Below are 27,858 nucleotides of genomic sequence, written 5' to 3' on the forward strand. Positions count from 1 at the left end.
ATGAATATTACAGAAATCATTACGTTAGATTTACTGGAAAAATTACTGTTTTACCGTAGTTTGTTATATAATACAAATATATATATTTTACCTTATTTCTGTATGTATATATTTTATAATCGTTTTTATGTCCTAAGTTTTTTTTTTTTTTTAAACCAACAAATGTCCTCCTTTTTATATTTTTAATATATGAAAATAACATTAAAGATCACAAAACTTTATATTTTTTCCCTTCATTTTTTTTCTTCCCTTTTCCCAGACCCAAACTTGAAACAAAATCTTTACATGTTTAAAACTACGACAACCTAAATATATAACATTTAATGAAATATAACATTTCAATATTTATGTGAATATTATATATATATATATATATTAAATATATAGAGGTAATTTACTCTATTAGAGATAAACAGATTATGTATATGTATTTAGATAGATTAATTAATATTATACATTCGAATAACGCTTTGTACTTTATTGACTTTGCTCAAATAAATACATTAAAAACATGTGTGAAGAAAATTGACAATTCAAGGTAAATATCACTTGTGGGTAGAATATTTTTTGCACGTGTGCAATCAAGCAGTGAATTTGTCAAATTGTGCAAAAAGACAATAGGGCATAGCTGTGAAAAAAAACTTAAACATGTAAAATTCAAACTATAATTTAAGTTTTACAACACACTAAAAATGTATGGTATTTGGGTGTAAACTAGTAATTATTCCAGATTGCAGAGCATATTGATGAGTGAATGGAATGTGATGGTAGCATTTTTTTATTGAACAAAATAATATGGCATTCATAAGTGGCAAATAAATAAGCAAAACACACCAATACGATTTGGGAAAAGAAAGTACAAATTAACAAAGAGGGATCTTTTCATTCATCTTCCAAAAAATGTGTCTCATCATCCCAGCAAATTTGCAGGCCGGTTTACTATTCATAGCCTATATGATAGAACATTGTTTCAACGATGATGTTTAAATACAGTTTTGTCTTCATACACTTAATAAATGTAGCTATGTATAAAGAATTTACCCAAAATCAACATTATTTTAATGAAAATATTCTGCCTTTTTGTCATCCAACAACATTCCAAACACAATATGGTTGGTTTCTAGAAAAAGTAGACCGTTTTCAACTAATAAACTCTCAAAAATAAAGGTTCTTCTTTACTGGCATCTGTGGTTCAACGAAGAACCTTTATCATCCATGGAACCTTTCCATTTCACACACACACACACACACACACACACACACACACACACACACACACACACACACACACACACACACACACACACAAATAAATTATAGTTGAAAAAAAGCTTAAAATGATCTTAACACCAAGTAAAAAATGGTTATTTTAAGAACTATTGAAAGTTTCTTGCGTCGTTGCGAAACTCCCTTTTGGAACCTTTGTTTTTAAGAGTGCAAGTCATATCTATCTTCCCAAAAATATCTGAGTGCAAACAGTAGAGATGCGCGCGCTCTAGAGGCTGAACTATTGAGCGCTTGTCAGTTGTCAAGAAGATGGCGGCTTCCTGGGCGGCATGAAAAGATGTAGAGTTAGCAATATCTACAGTGAAAGGCGCACCCAGGGTTGAATTCGTTCTCCGAGTCCTCTCTCGTGATTTTAAAATTAAGTTAACGAATCGGAACGAGTAAGTATTTTGTGACAGGCAATGACAGAATCCGAATATTTTGCAGCTTTCTGTGACGGCTAACGGTACATCCGCCATTTTTCTTGAGGGAAGCTAAGCGAGTAGCCAGAGACGAAACAATAACAGAAGTTATTGAACTGTGCATCTCGAATAAAATGCCATTTGCAATTCTAACAGTAAATAAACATGAAACATGTAACATTTTCTCTGTTGTGCCAAATGAGTATGTAGAATTTGCAATGTTGTAATGAGCTATTTAGCATTGAAGCTAACTGGCTGCCCTGGATCTCATTGAACATTTCAGATAGTGCTAATGCGGCTAATAGCTAACAACAGCAGCAGCCGATATACGTTCTTCTTTTTAGTCTTCTCAGCGCTGTTTTGTAGCGAGAAAATGTGTATTTTAAAAATAATATGGTGTATTTCTTTATAAATATATAAATGCATTTGGATGATTAAAAAAGCACTACGCTTTTTTCCAGAGGGGTGGATTGTTTGGTTTGTTTATCAAGATGGCGGCACCCAGACAAGAGAGGCATGAAAAATCCACATATCACATAAACCTACGATATTAACCTTTATCAGCATTTATTTTAATGCGCAATTTAAACGCGTCATTTTTTTGCCCCTTTAACTAATTTAAATTTCATACGCGCTGATTTTTTTTGTAATGCGGCTTAGTATTATGGTATGATTTCCGTGATATTACCTTTAATATTTTGATACATTTTTTTGGATCGTCGCCCGTTTGTTACTTTATTTTTTAGATCATTTTTTTGGGGGAAATTTTTCGCGGCCCATTTTTTTAAAAATGATTTATTATTATTTCACCCCTCTTTTCTAATCACTAGCTTGTTTTTTTTAATCGCCACGTATTATTATTGGTTTCCATCGCTCATTTCTATACATTAGCTTGTATGTGTTTGATTATTACTTTTTACCGTCCTTTATTTTATTTTTTACTATTTATTTATTATTATTTTTCCACCGCCCATTTATATTCACAAGCTTGTGTTTTTGTTTTTTTTGTCTATTTTTTATTTGTTTATATCACCCAATTCTATACACTAACTTGTATGTGTTAGATTTTTTTTTCACCGTCACTTTTTTTCTTTTACTGTTTATTTATTTTACCCACCGCCCATTTCTATTCACTAGCTTGAATGCGTTCACTTTTTTCCACCGCCCATTTCTGTTCACTAGCTTGTATGGGTTAGCTTAGCCCCGTTAGCAGCTAACTAGGCGCTCGTGCTTGTAGCGTTTAGCTAGCCTCTGCAAGATGGCGGCATACACATCCTCATCGAGCTTTTCTTTTTCTCTTAGAGACATTTAACCCAAACATGCTTTTTCGTTTACAATACGGAAATTCAAGAAAAAAATATACAGGAGCCCACCTGCATGTGATGTTGTGTATTTGTAGTTACTTTGCTTTATTTCTCCCGGAATTCGCGTTTCTTCAGCCGCCGGCGTCCGTCTATTTATTTTCTTCTCGTGATGAAAAGCGTCTTTTGCCGCTAAAATGGCGGTTCGCGCAGATTTGAGCGGCTAACATGCTAACCGGCCAACATTGATCAAACGCTATACTTTTGGTTTCCGCAGCGCACAAACACTAATATTTGTTATAACGGGATTCTTAGTACATCTGGGGCATTATTTGGCCAGAAATAACCTTGTGGAATTCGAACACAGTTTGGTGACCTAGTTAGCTCGCGCGAGGCTACATTGTACTAGCGGGCTAATCCGGTTAGCATAGAGATTTTGACACGAATGCTGTTGAAATCCGAGCTAAAATCAGCGCTGTGCGTGGGATTTGTGTTTCGCTAGAGAAGTGGACATGGCTTCTTCAGGCACCTCGGTTCTGCAGCCGCGCTGGAAGAGGGTTTTGGGCTGGTCTGGCCCGGTTCCTCGCCCGAGACACGGACACCGAGCTGTGGCCATTAAAGAGCTGATGGTGGTGTTCGGCGGAGGGAATGAAGGCATTGTGGATGAGCTGCACGTCTATAATACAGGTAAGGATTGTATTATTTTATAATAAAGCGGTTATTTGTGCACGTACTTGCGTTTTATTTCAGTAGCATTTAGCTCACTTATGTTATTAGCCAAATTCTGTCCGTGCTGCTATGTCTTGGTGGTCAGGTGGGTTGTTTTGGTTTTTACAACCGCTGTTTGACAGCTAAAATATTGTTGCATTCATGCAGGTTTACACAGCTGCTTTTATTTTTGTTTCGCAATAATTTCTGGACTAATTGTTTACATATACAATGTTAGACAGGTGCAATAGCGCAGTTAGCGGCTAGACCAAATCTGCATAAGTGATCAGCTACCTAAGCTAACTAGCCGTAAAGAATATGCACACAATTATAGTATACTTGCTTGTGCAATTCAAAACTCGCACCATCAAGTAATGTTAGTGTTTGCACTAACATTAGCGCACTTAATTTGGGTGCATCATCTGCAGAATATGATGTTGCACTTATGTGCACTATGGAGTTGTTTTGTTTTAAGATGTTTATGTATCAGCTAGCCAGCTAACGCTACAGCACTAGCCAAGCACTGGAACTGGCACGCCAAGAAAAATGCAAAGAGAAATGGCGGGTTAAAAGAACGCCACCTACGTCATCACAACACACATGCCCCGCCCACAGTATTTCCCGCATTTCCATGTGAATACTTCTAGGATGAATGGAAGAGTTTGTGATTCACAGAATTTCTCATGTGGATTTTTAATCATGTTGGAAACTTTTGATAAGGTCTGGGTAATGTTATGAAACTGTAAGAAGTATATTCACTCCAAAAAGCATAGTTTTACATTGAAAATATATAAATACTATATACTGTTAAGTGATTATTATTAAGTTCATGATTTAAAGATGCCCTACATTTGCATGTTGCTCATGGTATGGGTCATTTTTATTTTATTTTGGAAGAACCAGTATCATTCATTGATATGCTATTATAGTGTCTATACTAGATGCTGTTACAGATTTCATATTTTGAATTCGTGTTTTTTTTTTTGTTACATTTTAGTAGTTGTTGTTTTTGTTAAGTCTTTTTTCATGAAGTTAAAATAAACAAAAATGAGATGTTGGGCTGAATTATTATTTTTTTTTTTTACGTTTTCATATTTCAGTTAATGAAATTGTTCTAGTTAACTATAATTACCATGTGCAGAACAGACTGAAAGAATGTGATTCATTCCAAGACGCCACTGAAAGAACTTTATTCATCTAAAGTTCTAAACCACAATGACGCAACTATGTGTTTCTCAACAGCCACCAATCAGTGGTTTATTCCTGCTGTCAGGGGTGACATTCCTCCCGGCTGCGCTGCATATGGATTTGTGTGTGACGGCACCAGACTCCTTGTGTTTGGGGGCATGGTTGAGTACGGAAAATACAGCAACGATCTTTATGAACTACAGGTAAGTCTATCGGCACCATCTTTAAATCTCAAAGGTAGAGCTTAAAAGAGGAGGCTGTTGTTTTCATTAACTCTTTCTCATAGCATCAGCCCTAACGTTTGTAATAATTCCCTCATTTCTGTCAAATACTTCAAACAGGCCAGTAGATGGGAGTGGAAACGTTTAAAGCCCAAAGCCCCCAAAAATGGCCCACCACCATGTCCTCGCCTGGGACACAGCTTTTCTCTAGTTGGAAACAAATGCTACTTGTTTGGTGGACTTGCAAATGACAGTGAAGATCCCAAAAACAATATTCCCAGGTAAAAGATGGAGCCAAACTAATTCATGAATGTTTTAGCAGCAGATCCACAATTGAATCATTTCTCCATTTTTACACCAGATACCTGAATGACCTCTACACACTCGAACTACGCCCGGGGTCAAACGTAGCAGGCTGGGACATCCCTATTACGTACGGTGTGCTCCCCCCTCCTCGCGAGAGCCACACTGCTGTTGTCTACACAGAGAAAACGTCCAAAAAGTCTCGTCTCATCATCTACGGCGGCATGAGTGGTTGCCGTCTTGGAGACCTCTGGACTTTAGACATCGGTGAGAGAAAGTATTCATAGTTTTCAGTCACGTGACTGAAACACAGGCCTGGCTGTCAATTTTCTATCCGTTTCAATCAACAAGCATTTAGATCACCTCTCAATAGAAGGAAAACTAAACTCAACAAAGTTTTTAACATTTGTGATCCATATACAGCACCTGCTGTGGTATTTTAATCAGTTAAAACAGCAGGACATTCTTATGAAAGACACTTACCATATTTTTCCGGACTACAAGTATAAGTCGCATCAGTCCAAAAATGCATCATGAAGAGGAAAAAAACATATACTGTATATACCCGAATATAAGACGACCCTGAATATAAGACGACCCCCCATTTCCAGACTTATTTCTGGTTTTCAACAGAAAATAATTTTATTTGAAAATTGCACTGATAATTCATTCTCTCTCTTCCAGCTCGCGCACGCACCTTTCTCTCTCTCTCTCGCGCACCTCTCTCTCTCGCTCTGCGTCTCTCGTGCGCACTTCACTCTCTCTCTCTCTCTCTCTCTCTCTCTCTCTCTCTCTCTGCGTCTTTCGCGCGGCAGAGAGGAGCAGCGTTTTAATTCAGTTAAGCACTGAATGTTTTTATCTTATGTGTATTTGATTTCATCAGACGACGGCTAGATTATCAGGATTTTTGTGCAGATTAACATCTTGGAAGGGAAAGCTGGTTTTGTCGTAATGGGTCGCGTTTCAGTCACTATTTCACATTAATTCGTTCTTTCTCCCTTTCCCCCTGTGATTTTGTCTATATCGTGAATATAAGACAACCCCCCATTTTCAGCCTATTTTTAGGACAAAAACCTTGTCTTATATTCGGGTATATACGGTATAAGTCGCACTGGACTATAAGTCGCATTTAGTTATTCAACTACACAATAGCACACAGAACAACAGGCTGAATAGGTATGCTAAAGTAACACATTAACAGTTATTCAGCTACACAATATCATAAAGAAAATATACCTGGGAGGCTGAATAGGCTAAATTAACGTTAGCCAGCGAGTCCAACAAGCAAGTTACCGGAAAGCAAGTTCACCAAGCTCCCGATCTCATTCCACACAACACTGAATACATTGAGTTCTTCCTCGGTGTCGCTTCTGAACAACTCCGCTAACTAGAGCGCCCTCTCGCGGCTGTAGACAGTAATGTTTTCTCTTGGTTCATCTCAGTCAGTATGAATTAATTTTGATATAAGTCGCACCTGACTATAGGTCGCAAGACCAGCCAAACTATGAAAAAAGGTGCGACTTATAGTCCAGAAAATATGGTAATGTACTAAAACAGTGATCAAATTTCAAATTAAGTATACACCTTTTTATAAATAAACGGAAAATAAACATTTTCTATGGAAAAGCACTTAACGAGAAACTGCATGTTGCGTTTATATTCTGGGTTTGTCTGCTCCAGGTGATCGTTCCTATAAGGGTGTGATATCAAGGGAAACTATGAATTACAAATACTAAGGCTTAAAATACTCACTCTGTTTTGCAGATACTTTAACCTGGAACAAACCTGCCATAAGTGGAGCGGCACCTTTGCCCCGCAGTCTCCATTCTGCCACCACTATAACCAACAAGTAAGTTATAACTTTCTCAAGCTTGTTTAAACATGCAATGTTTATTTAAACATTGACTGTCTTCAAGATTGGAAATGATTGATGAGAAACCAGCACTGCATTTTGGGTGCAGAATTTAAGGTAACATCGAATCATAAATGACTTTCAGAGTAGGCTTGCTGCGGTAGTCTGTGTTACACGGTGTTTCGGCCATATACTGATTACATTATCTGCCCACCACGGCATCGCCCCCACTGTCGTTTAGCTTTTTTTATAGAAATAAAAACCATTTAGTTAAGTTGGACGATGGATGCTACAATTATAAACTGAAAGCGTCTGCTTGCTCCATACAGCACGAGCTGCAGTCTCGCAGCACAGTGCAGCAGGAGTCAGATTTCACTTATCACGTGACGAGAGTAAGGAGAGATGACTGACAAGACGATGGCAGAGGATTTGGTGCGCAACTGATCCTGAGCGTCAATGACAAATATCTAATCTTGTAAAATGTGGGGTCAGTACCGCCGCTCCCTATACACAGAGTATGCGTGACTGCGAATTCGAAAGTGAAAAGCGAGAGCACATTCAAAAATTATTTCAATACCCCGCATATTGATAGCGACTCCCTGATGTCTGCCAATTATAATAGTGGCTCCCCACGTTTACTGTTTTAAAGTAAACCGTGTATGAAAAAGTATTGTTGCGTTTGTAATTCATAATAGAAAGGCAAGTGCTACGCAGCGCTCATATGGCGTTTACATTCAGCGAACCTGGCAAATGATCGGCTTTATATCGAATATCTGCATCTGCAATGGCCATTAAAAAAAATTAACATTGGTTGACCACTAAAACAATTGTTTAAATTATCTTGCATTTAAATAACAAATTTCCTTTTGGAAGTTAATAAAATTAAGTACCTCCCACAGTTTTTATTTTTACCTCACAGAAGAAAAATGTGTTGTGAATGCCTTTCCATGTTGACTTCAATAGTGGACTAGTTGGTGTGGACTTCACTAACTTTGGTCTCATGTGTTTGTAGGATGTTTGTGTTTGGTGGATGGGTCCCTCTGGTTATGGATGATGTCAAAGTAGCCACACACGAGAAGGAGTGGAAGTGCACTAACACGTTGGCCTGCTTAAATCTAGGTATGTTTAAGGTGCAGCAAGCGATTTCTGAGACACACTGTTGATATTTGAAATCGACAAACAAACACACTTGCTCTCCCTTTATTGCTCCGCCTCCAAAATAACAAGCACGCTATGCAACACAGGATCCACTAAAGCCTTGTTTATACTTTTCCTGGCTACCAACCGCAAGCTTCCGCTGATTGCGCGTGCTCTTCCCCAAACGAACGAGACATGAAAACTTGACGCAATCGACGTTGTACTATTCTTTAAAACGCATACGGCGACTCAGAGTAATAGTCCTCTAAACAATCAGGAAGCAGCTGTGAGAAGTAAGGTACACATGTGACTGTTTGTTTTTATTACACTTCACCAAAGCCACACTACAAAAGAAACAAAGAATCGTCTAACACCCAGTACACCTTGAGATTATTACTTGTGACATTAGAAATATGGAGAACATGTATATAAAACTAAATTAAACAACAATTTCATTAAATAATTTTATTTAGTATCGTGATTTAAAAAAAAAAAAAAAATTAAGAGGCTTATTTCTGCTATTGTAGGCTCGTTTTGTAATTGTAAAGTTGTACATCTTCGGAAGCGGAGTAGTGCGCAAAATTTTACAAAATTTCCCACACCACGTGGCTGATTCTACAACAATAGCATACCTTAGTTCTGTTTCTATGAAACGTAGCAAAAAACAATGTTTCTCGCATATCAAGCAGAAACAAAGCAACCTTGGTATCCGTTTTCGGGCCTTAATATCTCAATATCTTAATTCCCGCTCTCTAACATATCTCTGGCGCTGGAAATTTTCCTCAATATTGATGCAGATCCGAGCTCTTGCCTGATCGTAACCCATCTATTTCTAATTATTTTCCTCTGACCTTTTTCTCTTCGGTAATATCTCGCCATCTCACTTTCTACAGTCTTTCTTTCAAAATTCGAATCTCACTTTTGCTCACTCTCTCCTCCCCCATCATGAGTGGATACGCCCCCTATTGCTGATTGGCTACAAGAATGTTTTGGTTCTCTATGGATTGGTCTGATCCACTTAATTTTTTTTCTCCTATTTATGCAGCCATGACTATGTACATACACAATATTTTTTCAGCACATACACCTAGCAAATATTAACAATAAACACATTGTTGTTTTTTAGGTGTTAACGCTTGCTGCACCTTTAAATAAAAACACCTCTATTTTATTGAGGCCCAAACTGAGCAAAATATGCAATTTGGTGCAGTTTCTGATATTCATATGGCCAAAAAATAATGTAAATCTATTAGATTTTTATAATAGTATAGCAGACTAGTTGCGTAATGCATATAAATAGTAGTTGTCGCTCTATAGTTCCCAATAAAATGTCTTATTTAAATGCTTAGCGTTATGGTCAAAGCTCTGTAGATTTATTGTGGAGGTCAAAACAATGAAATGCAATACAATGATGATTGTGAGATGTAAAAATAAACGTTCCTCAAAAGCCTGATGTATCATATTTGATACTTAGATTTTAACATTATTTTTCTATAAAAAAATATATAATCAAGTAAACCTTTAAAAAAACCTGTAAAAAAATGTTTACACTTATACCACGACCTAAAGGTGGATGCTTTTAGAATTATACTAAAATGCATTTTGGTAAAAAATGAAGTGTTAGGGCTGTCAATTAAAACTTAAATTTTTTAATATTCATAGAATAAAAAAAATCCACAATCGAATGCAAAAATGGTGTATTCATATTTTAGGTGTGCGTCAGGAAGCTGTATCACTGGTACATGAGATGTGATGGTGTAAGAGTTGTTGTTGTTTTAATATTTTTGTTAGCCTATCCAGTTGAACCCACTAGATGTTGTTTAATCAAAACATTGCAGAAATAGAGAAGCTCAATGCAAAGAATTTCTTAAACGTAATGCACTTTATTTTTGCACCGTCATGTTATATCATTGCTTTGAATAAAGAATTAATGTGGTGCCTTTATATATTGCTCATTGCACCAAAAACGTTCTTCCCCTAACTGAAATTATGCCTTTTAAATTTAAATATTAGTAATATTTAAATTAAATGAAAACCTTTAGTTCTTCAGCCATTTTGACAGCCCTATTAATTAGACTACAGAAGGCATGTAGTAGATTGTGTACAACAAGTTTTTCAGCAAAGTTTAGGTCATGTTGATTATTTAGAGGCCTTAGCAATTTCTGTATCAAATAAGGGCTTTATCGGGTTAAAAGAGAAGTGTCTCTGATTCCTTAAAATGCTTCCTCTGCTCATAGTTCACAGCTTATGCGTTTTACCATTGCTGATCTTGACCTTTATTTCCTTCAGACTCAATGTCTTGGGAAACAATCTTGATGGACACTCTTGAGGATAATATCCCACGGGCCAGAGCTGGACACTGCTCTGTTGCTATTAACAATAGGCTGTACGTCTGGAGTGGAAGGGACGGCTATCGCAAAGCCTGGAACAACCAAGTTTGCTGCAAAGATCTGTGGTATTTGGAGACGGGTGAGTTGAGTTGATAAAAATCCATTCTCAGATGCATCTCGATTCTGTATTCAACGACTGATTCGTTTCTAAAAACGTGTTAATCAATTCTGAGCTTAGTTTTTAACAATGTATTAGGGCTGTCACTTTTTATTCGATATTCGAATAAGCATTCGAACATTGACGTGAAATATCCGTAATCGAACTACAAATAAACTATCTGGTTTTTAAAGTGCCATGTCTAGCGCATTTTTTACAGTCTATGATTAGACCGTTTGTTTTTTATTTTAAAAAAGCGTGTTATTTTGAAAGCGTGTTACAGGCTGTATGTTAGACTATGAATAGATCATCTGTGGTTATGCGTGTTGCAGCGCGCCGTCATATCTGACTATAGTCTAACATACAGCCTATGTTAGACTATAGTCAGATATGACGGCGCGCTGCAACACGCATCACCGCAGATGATCTATTCATCAAGCGTCAAGCCAACGTGCAATATATTCGAATATATTCGAATACATAGCTTGGTATTTGATATCCGTTCGAATTAGATTTTTCTCAAATGTGACAGCCCTACCATGTATTTCAGTGTTTTCCCTTCCAAATACTTTGAGAAAGCACAATTTATACTGTTTGGAATGTAGTATAAATGTGATGCACATAACTCACTTGCTGATAGATGTCTGCTTTCTAAGGGTGCTTTCACACCTGCCTTGTTTAGTTCGGTTGAATCGCACTAGAGTTCGTTTTCCGAAGTGGTGCGGTTCGTTTGGGCAGGTGAGAATGCAGCAATCGCACTCGGGTGCGCACCAAAAGCGGACCAAACAAGCGTACCGAGACCTCCTAGGAGAGGTGGTCTCGGTACGCTTTCAAACGAACTCTGGAGCGGTTCGTTTGTGGTGAGAACGTGATCCGACCTCGAACAGACCCAACTGCCAAATAACTGCGCATTTTTGGACTAAACCAGCTGCCGTAGTCAGCCGCGCTGTGCATTATGTCAATGTTTAGCAATATTAATGCACGCGTTGCCTCCTCCTGAAGTGACTCGCTGCGTGCATTGCATAAAACATTATTTTCAAGCCGCATTCTCGCTTCATTCTCAAATGTTATTGTTTGCCTAAAGTGGTGTAGACAAACTAATATAATAAACTATGACGAGGGATACAATCAGCCCACAAAGTCGTTTCTCCATAGTAAAAAGCGGCGTGTTGTCTGCCGGATTTTCCTCCTCTTTGTTTACTTCCGTCAGTTCTGTTGGAATTTTCCCGCACGTTAATTCTGACAATCAAAGTGCAGTTATGAAAATACGTTCAAGACCCATCTGGCCAACGAGTGATGTGGATGTTGTCACGTGACTGCATTTTGGTTCGTTTCATAAACTGATTCGGACCAGAGCAATCAGTGTGGTGTGAAAAGGAACCAAAACGCCTGAAAAATGCTACAAAGTATAATTTTTCTCCCTTGGTCCGGACCAAATGAACCGAACTACAGATGTGAAAGCACCCTAAAGCTCACATGCACTTTGTCTGTTTGTTCTGAAGGAACACGACTGTATAAGTGGTTAAATGAACTTGCATCTCCCAATGCTTTATGATGTGTCAATAATGTAACAGTCTACACATTATAACAGCCTTCTGTCTGTACCATCTTGACTCACTTTCGTTCTCGTGCACTGACTCGTTCCTTAAACTGAACAGCCAATCAAAGTTCTCGCTCTCACGATGGCCCGACAGCGATTCAACATGCCGAAACGGCCACAAAACAAATACTGACTGTGTCCGACAGTTTTGGTGTTGGTGTGTCCCGGGCCTTAAACACAAGACAACACATCTGATGTGTTCAAACAAGTGAAGTCTTTATGAGCGAGTAATTAAATCATTTATTCAAACCGATTAAAAAAAAATTTATTCAACTATTTTATTTAATTTTTATACTTTTTTTTTTAGTTGTCTATTCGGAATAGTGGAAGAATTATGATTTCTTTTAAACTAAATTTTTTTGATTCCCAGTTTATCCGGAATCATGCTGCTCTAATGTATTGTATAAAACAATATATAAATAAAGGTGACTTGACTACTTAGTTATATTTAGTTAGTTAATAATTCTTAACATTTGTCCTGATTGATTAATTTGTAATTAATTTAATAAAAATGCACACATTTTATAAGAACTCCCTAATTAATAAGAAAAAAACTTAGATCAAGAATCATTTAAAAATAGTTCCAGATTCAGAATCAGATCGTGAGTTGCCTAAAGATTCCCACCCCTAGTATTACCATCTCAAACTACATTTTAAATGCATAATCTCGTATTTTGCTATCAGATCGTCCTCAGCCCCCATCACGTGTTCAGCTGGTCCGTGCCAACACTAACTCTCTGGAGGTGAGCTGGGGGGCAGTGCCTACTGCCGACACTTACCTGCTGCAGCTACAGAAATACGACATCCCTGCAGCAACAGCTGCCACATCGCCAACAGTCAACCCCATCCCGTCTTTACCCATCAACTCGCCTAGGAGTCCGGTGCCCGCCACTGCTGCTCCTGCAGCTCAGAGCATGCCCCTCTCTGGGGTCACACTGGTGCCACAAGTCCCTTCCCCCACAACCACCATGCCAACCAGCCCGCTTGCAGCCTCACCTCGTGGACCAGGTACAAATTACTTAATGAATGGCTTTTTGCAATTTGCAGACTGCTGTGCGGTGTTTTAATAATAATACTAATAACTATTTGTGATATTACCAACCCTAACTTATTATTTTCATCCCAGCTATTCTTAAAGTGGCAGCGCCTCATTCGACCCCTGGGACGTCAGTCGTTACTGTGCGTCAGGCCACTCCTGGAGGAAAATCCCCAGTCACGGTTACATCACTTCCTGCAGGCGTTCGCATGGTTGTCCCCGCACAGAGCACCCAGGGGACGGTATGTAGACGATCAATATCAATCCTAAATTAGGGCTGCACGATTAATCAAAATAAAACTTAAATCACAATATGTTTTAATGTGATTATCGAATCACAAACGCTGCTTTAGAACTGGAAATTTTACAGTTGTAGTGGTAAATATTTTTTTACAGTGCAATATTACAAACTTTTTTCTTCTTTTGTTTATTATTTTATTAACTAACAAAAATTAATAAAATAGTTATTGATATAATTGATTATACATTTATTTATAGTCATATTATTGACAGAAAACCACACATTTTGGCCAAATTGTGCAGCCCTATAAACAAGCACAGCAAATCTGTAAAAAAAAATAAAACTATTTATTTTCAGAAAAATAACAATTCTGTTCCTCCTTTAAATTTTCATTTAAACCTTAAATGCACTGTAACTGTGACTCTTTCTGTCTCTAGCCAATTGGCAGCAGCCCTCAGATGAGTGGCATGGCTGCTTTGGCTGCAGCTGCAGCCGCCACACAGAAGATCCCGCCCTCTTCCACTGTGCTAAATGTTCCAGCTGGAGCCACAATCATGAAAACCGTCAATGTTACTCCTGGATCCACAACTCTGCCGGCTACTGTCAAAGTAGCTTCACCTGTAATGGTAAGTGTCATCTCGAGTAACCAGATCTTTGAATAAACATAAACCAGAAGTCTTCAACCCAGCCACTGGAGACCCACTGTCCTGCAAAGTTTATATCTAATCTGATGTTGTGCTATAGGTTATCAAAAAGTACTTTGGATAAAAACATTTTAGTTCTAAAATGCTAAGACATAAATAGAATCAACTTCCCTTTCTGGCATCCTTCCGGACATGAATCATCCTGATTATACGCTTCCTGTCTTGTTGCTATTTGTGATTTAATGTGTCTTTCTTCCTACTTCCATTCCAGGTTACTAATCCTGCGACCCGAATGCTGAAAACAGCTGCAGCCCAGGTCGGCACTTCCTCTATCTCTACTCCCAACACCCCGAATCGACCAATCATCACTGTGCACAAATCAGGGACAGTAACCGTAGCCCAGCAGACCCAGGTTGTTACCACCATGGTCGGAGGAGTCACCAAAACTATAACCCTAGTTAAGAGCCCCATCACAATGGGTAGCAGCGGTGCTCTGGTAAGAACAACAACAACATATCTTATTTTCTATGCTTAAAAGCAGGGCTGCTTGTCGGTACCGATAGCCTCGTGGGCAACTCTCTCCCACCTCACTTCACCTTACTTCCTGTCTAGCTACTGGCCTATCCTTGTAAAAGGCAAAAACGCCCAAAATAAATATTTTTAACCAAGAAAAGTAGGGCTGCTTGTTGGAACCGATTGCACTACATATCGCAGCGCTGCCCAAGAGGCTATTGTGCTTTGGCCAACCCGAGATCAAATATTGACTCATGGCCCTTTCCCAATACAGCCCCCCTCTCTCCCACTGTACTTTACTTCTTCCAACTGTCCACTTACATGGCAGACGCAAATGCAGCACGTATCCGATTCATATCAGATTATTTCCACATATAAATGAGGTCTGAAGCCAATCTGAAAATATTAGAATCCATATGCTTTTTTTCCCTGCTTAAGCGTTCATGGGTCATGTCCAATCTGTGCCACACGGGAGGAAAACGGTTAATTGGAATCACTTGAACCATGTAATGTAAATGAGGTCAAAGTGACAGAAGCCGAATAAACCTGTTGTTGTCTGTGTCATTAATGTTAGTCAAACAACAAAATAGAGGAAATCACTCAATGCTCTTGACAATAACTTCAGTAGCTGTGAGAATTGGTGTACGGTATATATAATTCATACAGTGAAGTCAATGTAGTGTTTTATTTTTACATTTGCCTATTTAGTAGGATTCAAGAAATTGTTACAGTAAAAATAAAAAAATATGTTGCTGTATAGTTTTCAGCCATTAGTATTTGTAATTTAAAAATACAATTATTTTTCATAAACACTCATTTTTAATACATTAAATTACAATGTTTATTTGTAATAATCATAATAATTATAATTACAAAAAATATATACTTATTGTCATAGTCAAATTGGTTTATATTAACAAAAGTTTTAGCTAAATTGTGCTGCTCTGTTTAGTTTATTTTGTTTATAAAAATCAGTTAGAATATTTTTCCCTGAAAATATGCAGCCCTAGTGTTTTGACTCTATGAATCCGGACTCTATTTTTTCATTTTGTTATACTAAGTAATAACCCTTGATTGTTCTCAGATCTCCAGCCTTGGGAAGATGATGTCTGTTGTCCAGACCAAACCAGTACAAACATCTGCTGTCACCGGACAGGCTGGAGGCAGTCCTGTCACTCTAATTCAAGTAAGTAGTGCTGCTCATTTGAAGCACATATATTTCTTGCCTAATCTTATGTTCTAAAAATAAATTGTGTTGTGTATTTGTCATTTATCCTTGTCCCCCACTTTTTCTTAGACAAAGACTCCTCTGCCTGCTGGTACCATCCTGAAACTGGTCACATCTGCTGATGGCAAGCCCACCACAATCATTACAACTACCCAGGCAGGAGGGACTGGCACCAAACCCACTATCCTGGGCATCAGCAGTGTCTCTCCAAATACCGCCAACAAACCAGGCACCACCATTATTAAAACAATTCCTATGTCTGCTCTACAACAAGGAGCAACAGGTCTGTTTTACAACTGACTGTTCATCCCATATGTAATCGTATATTTAAAGAGATTTCAGTTCAATTGAATCTCAGAGGTTATTTATGCATTTTGAATTAAGCCTCACAACCTTGTGTTTATAAATAACTAACAGATGTTGTTTTTTTACGCATCGTTGCAAGCTCACATGATTTCCTATTGTGATACCCTGTCTCGTTGCTAGGTGTGACTAGCAGTACTGGCATGAAGTCACCCATCACGTATATCACCACTAAGGTTGTTACTCCTGGCACGGGTACTCCGGGGAAAATCATAACAGCTATGCCTAAACTAACAGCAGGTGCAGGACAACAGGGGGTCACACAGGTGAGGCTCATTTGTTCTCTGTTTTATGCACATTTAAGCTCATATAGATTTAATTTAATCTTTTGATTGGTCCCTGAATGTTTTATTTGCTCTCAGGTGGTCCTGAAGGGGGCACCAGGACAGCCCGGCACTATCCTGCGCACTTTGCCTATGGGCGGAGTTCGTCTGGTTTCACCAGGCACTGTGTCTGCCGGCAAACCAACGGTTACCACACTGGTCGTCAAAGGCACCACGGGTATGAATATTCAGGTGTAGTTTTATACAAATTAGAGAGAAATTATTATTATTCATATCATTAATGGCCTCTTTGAATTTAGGAGTCACAACTCTGGGTACAGTAACTGGTACTGTATCAACAAGTGCGGCAGGGGTCAATGTGGCAAGTGCTAATGCCAGCCTGGCTACTCCTGCCACCACACTTGCCTCCATCGCCACATTGTCCAGCCAGGTGATCAATCCCACGGCCATCACTGTATCTGCTGCCCAGGCCAGCCCCGCCACCGCTACAATACGAGTGAGTCATTGTAACATTATAATCTTACAAATGATTTCTATTTCAAAATAATTGCTGCTCTTTTGACCTTTCAATTACGGTAATCAAAAAAATCATGAAAAAAATGTATCATGGTCTTCACAAAAATATTAAGCAAATATTTTCAATATGAAAATTTAGTTTAGCTGTCACAGGAATAAATTCATTGTTTAAAATATATTAAAATAGATACTGCTATTTACATTTTTAATGTTTACTGTATGTATGATCAAATAAAGGCAGCCTTGGTGAGCATAATTATAAATTTAATACATTTTACCAACCAAGTTTTGAACAGTAGTGCAAAATAACAATAATTATAAATTTCTACCTATTTTTTTCAGCTGTGTATATTTGTTTTCTGTATTTATATTTATATAACAAGTGTTATTATTAATATTAAGAAATGTATTATTGTAAAATAATTGTATTATTATTATTTATTTATTCATTCATTCATCCAATTAATGCAATTAATTTTTTCCTTTCAGTCGGCACCCCAGCCTACTCAAGTAACCCTGATCACGACTCCAAGTGGTGCTGAAGCCCAGCCTGCACAGGATCTTCCTGTCTCCATCCTGGCCTCTCCCACCTCAGAGCAGCCCTCCACCACTGGTGCTGATGCTGGTGACGGCGCTGGCGATGGTGCTACCACCGTGACTCTGGTCTGCTCCAACCCACCATGTGAGACCCATGAGACTGGAACAACCAACACGGCTACAACGGCTTCTGCCAAAATTTGTTCCAACCCTCCGTGTGAAATGCATGAAACAGGCACCACCAACACAGCAACCACCGCCTCTGCGAACATGGGCAGGGCACAGCAGGTCTGCACCAATCCACCCTCAGAGACGCATGATACGGGCACCACCAACACAGCCACTACTGCCAGCTGCAACATGGGCTCTCAAAAGATGGGCACCGTGAACAGCAAGACAGAGGCTTCTTCATCAGCTACATCCTCAGGTTCTGGTTCAGAAACCGATACGGGCGCCACAGAGGGCGGTTCTGGCGCCATGCGGCAGGAGACTCTCCGCACGGGTACCACCAACACCTCTACTACCGCCCGCTCCAACATGGGCTCTGACCAGACGGGAACGGTGCAGAGCTCCAACAAGAGCCAAGCTTCCATCTCCTCTACTCTGAAGCCTGTTGAATCCAGCCCTTCAAGTGAAACGCAAGAGACGGACACCACAAACACTTCAGATGAGTCTGGTGAAGTCCAGCAGGTCTGCTCAAAACCACCCTGCGAGACGCATGAAACGGGTACGACTGATACTGCTGCACAATCAAGCTCCAGTATTGAAAGTGGGCAAACCAATGTTGTGGAGACGGTGTGCTCCGATCCACCCTGTGAAACACACGAAACGGGAACTACCAACACACCGACCCAGGCCTCCTCTACTATGGGTGCAGGACAGGGTGGCACCGTGCAAAAAGTGTGTTCCAATCCTCCCTGTGAAACGCACGAAACGGGAACTACCAACACACCGACCCAGGCCTCCTCTACTATGGGTGCAGGACAGAGTGGCACCGTGCAAAAAGTGTGTTCCAATCCTCCCTGTGAAACGCACGAAACGGGAACTACCAACACACCGACCCAGGCCTCCTCTACTATGGGTGCAGGACAGAGTGGCACCGTGCAAAAAGTGTGTTCCAATCCTCCCTGTGAAACGCACGAAACGGGAACTACCAACACACCGACCCAGGCCTCCTCTACTATGGGTGCAGGACAGGGTGGCACCGTGCAAAAAGTGTGTTCCAATCCTCCCTGTGAAACGCACGAAACGGGAACTACCAACACACCGACCCAGGCCTCGTCTTCTATTGGTGCTGGACAAAACGGGGCTGTGCAAGTGGTGTGTTCCAATCCTCCCTGTGAAACGCACGAAACGGGAACCACCAACACAGCCACCACCTCTACAAGCAGCTTAGAAACTGGAGAAGGAACAGGTATTTATCTATACAACAATGTTTTAATGTATATATGAACATAATAAGTTTGGTTAAATTTGTTGTTAAAGTATAAAGTTAAATTATTATAATTTGTTTTTAAAACTGAATGCATCGACTAGCTTCACCAAGCTGATGGGGTGTGAATCATCACTGGTGTCACTATTCGATTCAATATCACGATGCATTGCAATATTACTACACATGGCTACATTTTCGTCAAGGAATACTAGTCAGATATATAAACTCCCTTTTTATTTTATCTGCTCCAAGAAAGTTCACTTCCTGAATGTAGTAAAAGAAAACTTAAGTCTGAACACAACAGACGACAGGAGCATTTAAATCTAGTAAACACTAGTAAATACTAAAAGCGCTTGAAACTGTCAAGTGACCCATTCAACACCCCTACAATACTGATTAATCAGACCTTAAAAGCTGTTAATATCTTGGCTTATTTTATTTAAGTATACAAGTCTTTCTTCTACAAAGTACAGGTGAAACTCGAAAAAGTAGAATATCGTGCAAAAGTTGATTTATTTCAGTAATTCAACTTAAAAGGTGAAACTAATATATTATTATATAGACTCATTACATCATTTTGATGATTGTGGCTTTCAGCTTATGAAAACCCCAAATTCAAAATTGGAATATTGTGAAAAGGTTTTCATTGCTGTAAGCCATAATCATCAAAATGATCTATCATTGTCAGAGTTTCAGTGCACCCCTAATAATGAGCTCATCTGTGTTTGTCCTTTAGCCCAGCAAGGCGGTGATGGACAGAGTGACAGCGGCACCAGCTCAGAACCCACGTCATCTACAGAACCAGCCAATCCCACAACACAAAGCAGAGCCATCACCACAGTAACACAGGCCACGCCCACTCCAGGACCATCAGTACCGGTATGAACACGCTTCTAATCTGATCAGCTGGCTTTAAGCAATTTCCTGGGCCTGACGCACATTTATATTCCACTTTGCTCTCAAGGTTATCTCAGATACTATTAAAGATGGGGCATAAAAGCTGCTTAGTCGTTTTACATATCCAGGCAGTCCCTTCCTGTCTAACTGGGCACATTTCAGCTAGAAAAAGCTGCAGTGCAGGGCAGATTTTTTGATGATAGCCTTACTTATTAGTATTGCAAAATAGTAGTTTACAAATACATTAATTAATATGTGAATATTCTGTTCTAATAGATGCAGATATGAGCTCTAAATTAAGTGTTTTGTTTGTTTGTCTTGTTCTCTATTTCTGATTGTTTTCTCACTCAATGCAGGAGATTTCGTCTATGGCCGGATCTGCGGTAGTGGCTGAGGTCCCGGGAGAGGCGGAGGCCATGGAGCAGACCAGCGCAGAGGCCGTAGCAGCGGGAGAAGAGCCCATGCAGACCGAGTGTCAGGGAGAGCTGAGTGAAGAGGGAGCCATCAGGGTCGTTGCCATCGATGAAAGTGCAGCGGGTGACGAGGGCACCATGCTACAGGTTCATGTTGCCATGGAAGCACAGCCAGGTCAAGGAGATCAGGCTGAGGTATAGAAGAAACTTTTGTAATCATATGGTTTAGAGATAAATGCATATGATGTGAATTGATTTAGTAAATCTACATTTTAATGATGCTTTTTTTCCATTCGCTTACAATGTTAGTCATTGTTTCTTTAATCAAAACCAGTGTAATTCAGTTAAAGACTTTTTTTGACCCTTAAATTCAATAGAATATTTTGAAAGAGTTTTTGCATTCCAAACTTTATTTATACCTTGTATATTTGAAAAAAAAATGTAAGCCACATTTTTCATGAGATAGCTATAGATGCATTATATATTGGTATCTACACTACTGTTCAAAAGTTTGGAGTTGATAAGATTTTTTTTATGTTTTTGAAAGAAGTCTTCTTTTGTGACATTATAAATGTCTTTACTGTCAGTTCAATACTTCCTCGCTGAATAAAATCTTACTAATCCTAAACAAATTTGCAAATATTAAACAATTCCCTGTTTTCTCGGTAAAGCAGATGGAGGCCGGTGTGGATGCTGCAGAAGCGATGAGTCTAGCTGCTCAAGACTCAGAAGCACTCGCTCTTCCCCAGGAGCTGATGTCTGCAGAAGGACAGCAAACTACCCTCATGGTGACTGGACTGACCCCAGAGGAGCTGGCTGTGACGGCAGCGGCTGAGGCTGCGGCACAGGCTGCGGCAACAGAAGAAGCGCAGGCCCTCGCCATCCAGGCTGTCCTACAGGCGGCTCAGCAGGCTGTGCTCAGTAAGTGTGCGACACGCTCCCATATGCTTAACGTTATGATGGATACAGTAGACTTTGAATTCTAAGCTTGACTTTCTGTTTCAGGTGCGGGAGACGCAGGTCATGACGGGCACCAATCCACCACCATCCCTATAGTTTTGACCCAGCAGGAACTCGCTGCTCTAGTTCAGCAACAGCAGCAGCTCCAGGAGGCTCAGGCGGCTGCCCTGCAGTTGAGTGCTGAAGCAGCTGCCGCTGCGTTGCCCACCGAAGGCTTGGCACCAGCAGACAGCCTCAACGACCCTGCGTCTGAGAGCAATGGCCATGAGATGGCAACCGCTGTTACGAGAGCTGTGGCCTGTCTCCTTCCACGCACTTCTGCAGAGAGTAAGAGATGCTTTTTTAGTTTTTAATTATTCGTTTTTAATTGCACAAACAATTAAAAAGTTTATTTTAATACGTTTTCCTAATAATTTGGTTTGGGGAGATGCATTTACGATGCTTTATGGTCCAAATGTGTTGGTTTTTGGTGCATGCTAAAAAATGTCTCTCTTTCTTGACAGCTCTAGCCCCATCAAGTACTTTTGCGCCATCTCAGACGATTTTGGTCGCCAGCCCTGCCAAGATGCAAGCAGCCACTGCTTTAGCTGAGGTGGCCAATGGGATTGAATCAGCAGCTGGGGTGAGTTCACCAGTGGTACTTGATGATTACTGCACCGATATCTATTTCAGACTATTGTTCAACCAGCTGTTTTTAATGTAGAAGCAAGAAGCGCCTCCAGCAGTCGTGAGGCCTCCAGTGAAGAAAGAGAATCAGTGGTTTGATGTTGGATTCGTTAAGGTCACAAACATGGTTGTCACTCACTATTATGTGCCAGCTGACGATTCAGCAGTTACTGAGGTAAGTAATCATCAAGGTGCTGTTAATGTTGTGTCTTAGAACTATTTCCTTTATTGGAAAAGGAAGTGTTATTTAGCAGAAATTTAAATGCGCTATACCTGATTGATGGATATATCGTTAAGGCCGTTAATTTTAAGGCCGAGTACTTTTACGGTCTTTATTTAACAGTTCCAATAATAGAAATACACATTCTATAATATTTGTTACATATAACAACAACATTAGTCAAATATGGATTAATATAAAGTCTTTAAAGTAACATCTAATTAAGTCATTACAATTGTCATTAGGGGTGATACCGATAATTATTTATATTTGAAAGCCGATAACCGATATATTGGCCGATAAATCTAAACCAAAATTTTTATATAATTTTTTAGAGCCTTTCTCACTTGTTCCCATATCCCAAGCATACAATTGTAAATAAGACAAATATTTTCCTTTTTGAAGTGATTCCAATCATATTTCAAGCAATTCAGAACCATCATGGCAAACAGCGTGCATCTGAAGTGTCTCAGCTTAAAGCTGCAGTCCGGCACTTTTTTGGGTTTAAAAATATAAAAAAAGACATTTTTGAAAAAAAACTTAACCAGCCAGTGTTCAAAACGATCTGCTTGCCTTACCTCGATTCAAAACGGTAAGCTTGTAATAATGATTTTAATTCCAGTGGTACTGGTGGATTTCCGCGGGAATTTCGAGCATGTCTTTGCGTCATTACGTCACTTCTGTACACATAGAGAATGAGTCCCCGGCTAGCGTGTGTGGATGATGGAGGTGGAGGTTTAGCTTAGCACTTGGTATGGCGGATCCCGAAAGTTTAAAGCGACAATCACCAGTGACAACTGGAGATTCACAAGTTGTAAAACCCAAAGACTTCGGACTTCAGAGTGGCTACAGAAAAAATATATTTTTCACGTTTTGACGTGATATAAGCAATCGTTAGATTTAATCAGCATGATATAGCTACTGCAATGCTTCCCCCCACCCCCCGAATTTGGTCAGAACAAAAGTGAATGTTACTTGTTCAGATGACATTTTCCGATGAAAATTCTAATGTTGACACTTTCAAAAAGTATACTCTGAGATTGCTGATGACAGTAGTACAGTATCCACAGCGACGCGGCAGCGACAGGTTCTCCTCAATACATTGTGTTCATCCGCGCTGTTTCATGCCGATTTACTACCCACGCACAGTTAATAATTCCGCGAATAACTGCAATTGCAGATTTCGAACAGAGATGGCGACAAAGAGGAAAAACGACGGACTGCAGCTTTAAGGAAACAATCCATTATTTATCAGCTTTAATTTATCGGTCAAATTTTCTTAACGGCCAATACCGATATGGTGAGCGATTATATATGAGAAAATGGTTCCCAAAGTGCTTAATTGTGATTACAGAGTGCACTGTTGATTTACAACTTTAATGATGAAAAATAATATAATAGGATTGATTACATAAACTTGACAAAGTTGCTGTCTAAAGTATAATTTTAAATAGTTTATTTCTTATTTTGTAACAATAATATAAACATGTAAATATAAAAGTCTATTCTCCAAAGCGCTTGTCCTCTGTAAGGTCACAGGAATGGTGGAGCTTATCCCAGTGTCTTATATAAATGTAAAACAAATAATGCATGTGTTATTGACTTTTTTTTATTAAATAGTGTGATATTTAATGTGTGTATATCGGTCACCTTGCTCTCCCAAGATTCTGACATTGGCCTTTCAAAAATCCATATGAGACTAACACTAATCCTCTTGACTTTACAGGATGATTCTGGCACAATCCCAGACTACAGCCGAATGAAGAAGATCGAACTGTCTCCAGGCACTGCGTACAAGTTTCGCGTGGCCGGTGTCAATGCGTGCGGCCGCGGAACATTCTCTGAGGTCTCTGCGTTTAAGACCTGCTTACCTGGCTTCCCTGGAGCACCGTGTGCCATCAAAATTAGCAAGGTTGGTGACTGCAAACGGCTTGTGCTTGATCTATATGTGGGGTTTTGGTACATTGTTTGTTTCTATTTATTCCAACACACATTACTATGTGACATTTAATTTATATTTTGTCTTGGTGACTAAAGTCATTTTTCCTCTCTCTTCAGAGCCCCGATGGTGCCCACCTGACCTGGGAGCCTCCATCAGTAACATCAGGGAAGATCATTGAGTATTCAGTGTATCTGGCCATCCAGAGCTCGCAGACGGTCGAGGCGAAAGCATCTACTCCTGCTCAGCTTGCCTTTATGCGGGTGTACTGTGGTCCCAACCCGTCCTGCCTAGTGCAGTCGTCGAGTCTCTCCAACGCCCACATCGATTACACCACCAAACCCGCCATCATCTTCCGCATCGCCGCCCGCAATGAGAAGGGCTACGGCCCCGCCACACAAGTCAGGTGGCTACAAGGTGAGGAAATGTTTTGTTGGCACTTTTCACAGACTGCTTGATTTACCATGTTGACTATGGAAGTCTTTTTTTATATATTATTTTTCAGAAAATGTTATGTACATTTATAACACTATACTTTGTGTTATATTATCTTGGCATTTAATTAAAACTAGTAAAACAAAATGCTGTTTCTAATACAACGGCTAAGGAAGTGACAGCATATTTGACATCTTTTGAAAGTCAAACTATTGTGGATTATTTTTTATTTATTTTTGCAAATGGGTACACAACAGATTTGTTTTTTCAGTTCACCACTATAGAAGTTTAACCAACTATGACAACAACTTCTGAGAACCCCGGAAATGTGAAAAGGGTCTATTAGGGCGTTTTCACACCTGGCTAGTTTCGAGTGTTTGTTTCAGAACCTAGTGCATAGGCATATGTGAACAAGGCAATTGCGCTCGGATCCACACCAAAATAACAGAGGTAGCCTGAATAAGGTGGCCTCGGCCCTATTGCAACCAGGTTCTGGACCCGGTTCGCTTTAGGTGAGAAAGCAATCCCACTCAACGGACCAACAATCCAGGCTATGTTACAATATATGATGGGAAATCATTATGTGCATTGCATGAAAAGCAGATGCGTTCGTTTTGCTAATGAATCGTGAGAGCAAAGACGAAGTGAAATGCCTTGTTGAAATTTGGTCGGACAAACATATTTCAGAACAACTGGCCAAAACAAAAATACAGATGAAGCCTTGATTCTTGGTAAAAATGAGAAAGTAATATAATGACAGATACAAAGAAAGTCATAATCAGCCCGTGGAGCGGTTGTCTGACCATCCTGACTGATGACCGCTTTGAGCCGAATCCTGAAACATAACCTATTGCACACTGACCAACAGGAAGTTTACTCGCTCTTGATTTTTATTAACTCATGTTGGATCATTTAAAAATGTTGCCTTGTGAAAGAAGAAATCGCACATTGTAACAATTTTAATCCTTGTTTCGGAACAAACCTGATCTACAGATGTGAAAACGCCCTTAAACGCATCTTTAATCTGTGTAATGGATTTAAAAAACATTTATTATTTAAATATTGTTTGCAGAAACCAGTAAAGATGGCTCTGCGGCCAAACCTGCAGCAAAGAGGCCGGTCTCGTCACCTGACATGTGAGTTTGTTGCCATAATACCTTTCAAAATGAACAATGCAAGTCTGTCATATCCCACACCTGATGCGTTTTATTGAAACGGATCATTTCTTTGCCCTTTGCAGGAAAGGCGCTGGTCCAAAGAAGGCCAGATCTGACCAGTGAGAGCTCACCGTGACCCCTGACTCCGCCCTCATTATGCGCAGAACCATGACTGAAATCCACTTCCTGCTGAATGACCTTCCCTGCTTCCACTTCTCACACCATTCCATCCTCTGCAACGAAATGGAAGGAAACTGCAGCCAAAAAAAAGGAAAACAGTTTGTTTCCATTTTTGAGAAATCTGCTCCCATCACTGGACATTTTGGTGCCATGGACGCTTTATTTCCAACTGTATTTTTAAAAAAACACATAAATGTTCCTCCTCAGAAGCACATACATTTGCTTTCCTGACAATTTTGTGTAAAGAGATTCCAATGGCAGCGTTCAGTCTCATTATAACTGTATTATCAGATATTCAATCTTTGTTTTCCTCCCTTGATATTCATTTCTTTTTTTTTAAGCTTATTTCAATACAAGCAATAGATAAACAGAAAAATAACTTTGCTCTTGTCAGTTTGTCGATGATCTCATTATTTGGCCAAGTCTGTATGTTTCAAGCGTGCTCAAAGGAGACTGATATACGGAAGAGGGAGTGCGGACGACAAAACGGCGCAGGGGAAACATCAAAATAAAATGAAAACTAACAGCACTTGGTGATGCTTGTGAGGGAAAAGACTCAGTTCATTCAGAGAATCTGTAATTATTCATTCACCTCGAGTTCAGTAGCCTGTTTTTCATCACTGTGTGTTCATACATTTGCTGTGAGGGACAATTGAGGACTGCAACGCTGAAGACTAAAAGGACTTCAATCTATGTAGATGAAAAGCATACTACTTTTGCATTGCGTCAAGCAGATCTTGTATAAAGAGAGAAAAAAATCCCCAAAAATAGTAAATGATTGATACAGGAGTTCTTTGTGTGTGGATTATTTTTGTAATTTTTTTTTTGAAGAAGAAGAAGAAAAGTTTTTCCTCATTGTGTGCTTCAGGGCACAGTTTTAAACCTCACACCTCTCCTCAACATGTTCACCGCTCACTCTCCATGCTTATGGATTTGACACGTGGCGGCTTGACTAAGTGTTTCACATCCCGTGTTCATGTCATGAATCTTTATTTTGGGAATTGTAGTGTAAAATATATGTATTTGTTCTGGACAATGACCCACTTTTGACAACTTTGATGCTTCCTCCACCCTTTTTTCCTCTCAGCATTTTATTATTTGGCATTTGTAGGATCCTGCTGCAGAAACAAAAACTTTTCCCCCTCTCTTGTCAATAGTCTACATTTCCTGTAAATTTGCTTTTCTGAATCTCACATTTCTTTTATATGCTTGGTTTTGTGAGTTGATGGATACGAATTGGGATTCTCAAGCTGTGCAGCAAAAGTTTGAACCATTTTCATTCTCTGCGGACTGTTTGGACTTTTGGAGATTGTTTAGGGAATGCAGGCCTGTGTAAATGCTAAATAGGTGGAAATTAAGGAGAGGTTTTGATGAATATTGTTTTTTTTTTGTTTTTTAATGGAAGGTAGAAACGGTTTGTTCCTGTTTCTAGTGGTTGGGAAAAGATGGATTGTTGGCTTAGCCAGAGTTTGAACTCCGTTGTAAATTAGTTATTTCACGTAGCAAGACGTAAAACGAAAATCTCTTTGCCTTTTTTATATAATTATCTGTAACAAAATGTTTTTACATGTTGTCATCTATTGATTGCTTTTGTGTCTTGACATATAAAAGTAATAGAATTCTGTCTCTGTGTTCATTCGTCTTGTTTTGCCTGCTGTTAATTTAGCGTTTTTGTCATTTGTGTTGCTAATTGTGGCTTATTGTCTCGT

The 27,858-nt window shown here is 39.4% G+C and overlaps 1 protein-coding gene across 2 annotated transcripts; it reads left to right on the forward strand.

Moving 5' to 3' along the window:
• Positions 1-1,527: 1,527 nt before the first annotated feature.
• On the forward strand, positions 1,528-27,773 carry hcfc1b (host cell factor C1b). Of its 2 annotated transcripts, none has more exons than XM_079637781.1 (28): positions 1,528-1,667; positions 3,492-3,676; positions 4,940-5,088; positions 5,227-5,387; positions 5,468-5,676; positions 7,174-7,258; positions 8,274-8,380; positions 10,688-10,867; positions 13,170-13,493; positions 13,612-13,763; positions 14,200-14,388; positions 14,678-14,902; positions 16,004-16,105; positions 16,217-16,430; positions 16,634-16,776; positions 16,873-17,011; positions 17,094-17,290; positions 17,800-19,261; positions 20,019-20,161; positions 20,536-20,787; positions 21,264-21,513; positions 21,598-21,879; positions 22,056-22,174; positions 22,256-22,393; positions 24,165-24,350; positions 24,497-24,794; positions 25,885-25,948; positions 26,053-27,773. In XM_079637781.1, exons 2-28 carry the CDS (start codon positions 3,502-3,504, stop codon positions 26,090-26,092), a joined length of 5,985 nt encoding a protein of 1,994 aa, XP_079493907.1. In that variant the 5' UTR covers positions 1,528-1,667; positions 3,492-3,501; the 3' UTR covers positions 26,093-27,773. The 2 variants fall into 2 exon arrangements, with proteins under 2 accessions (XP_079493907.1, XP_079493908.1); XM_079637782.1 differs by having other exon boundaries at positions 21,267-21,513.
• Positions 27,774-27,858: the final 85 nt, after the last annotated feature.

Source organism: Phoxinus phoxinus, assembly GCF_949152265.1.
Source record: "Phoxinus phoxinus genome assembly, chromosome: 15".
Lineage (NCBI taxonomy): Eukaryota > Metazoa > Chordata > Actinopteri > Cypriniformes > Leuciscidae > Phoxinus > Phoxinus phoxinus.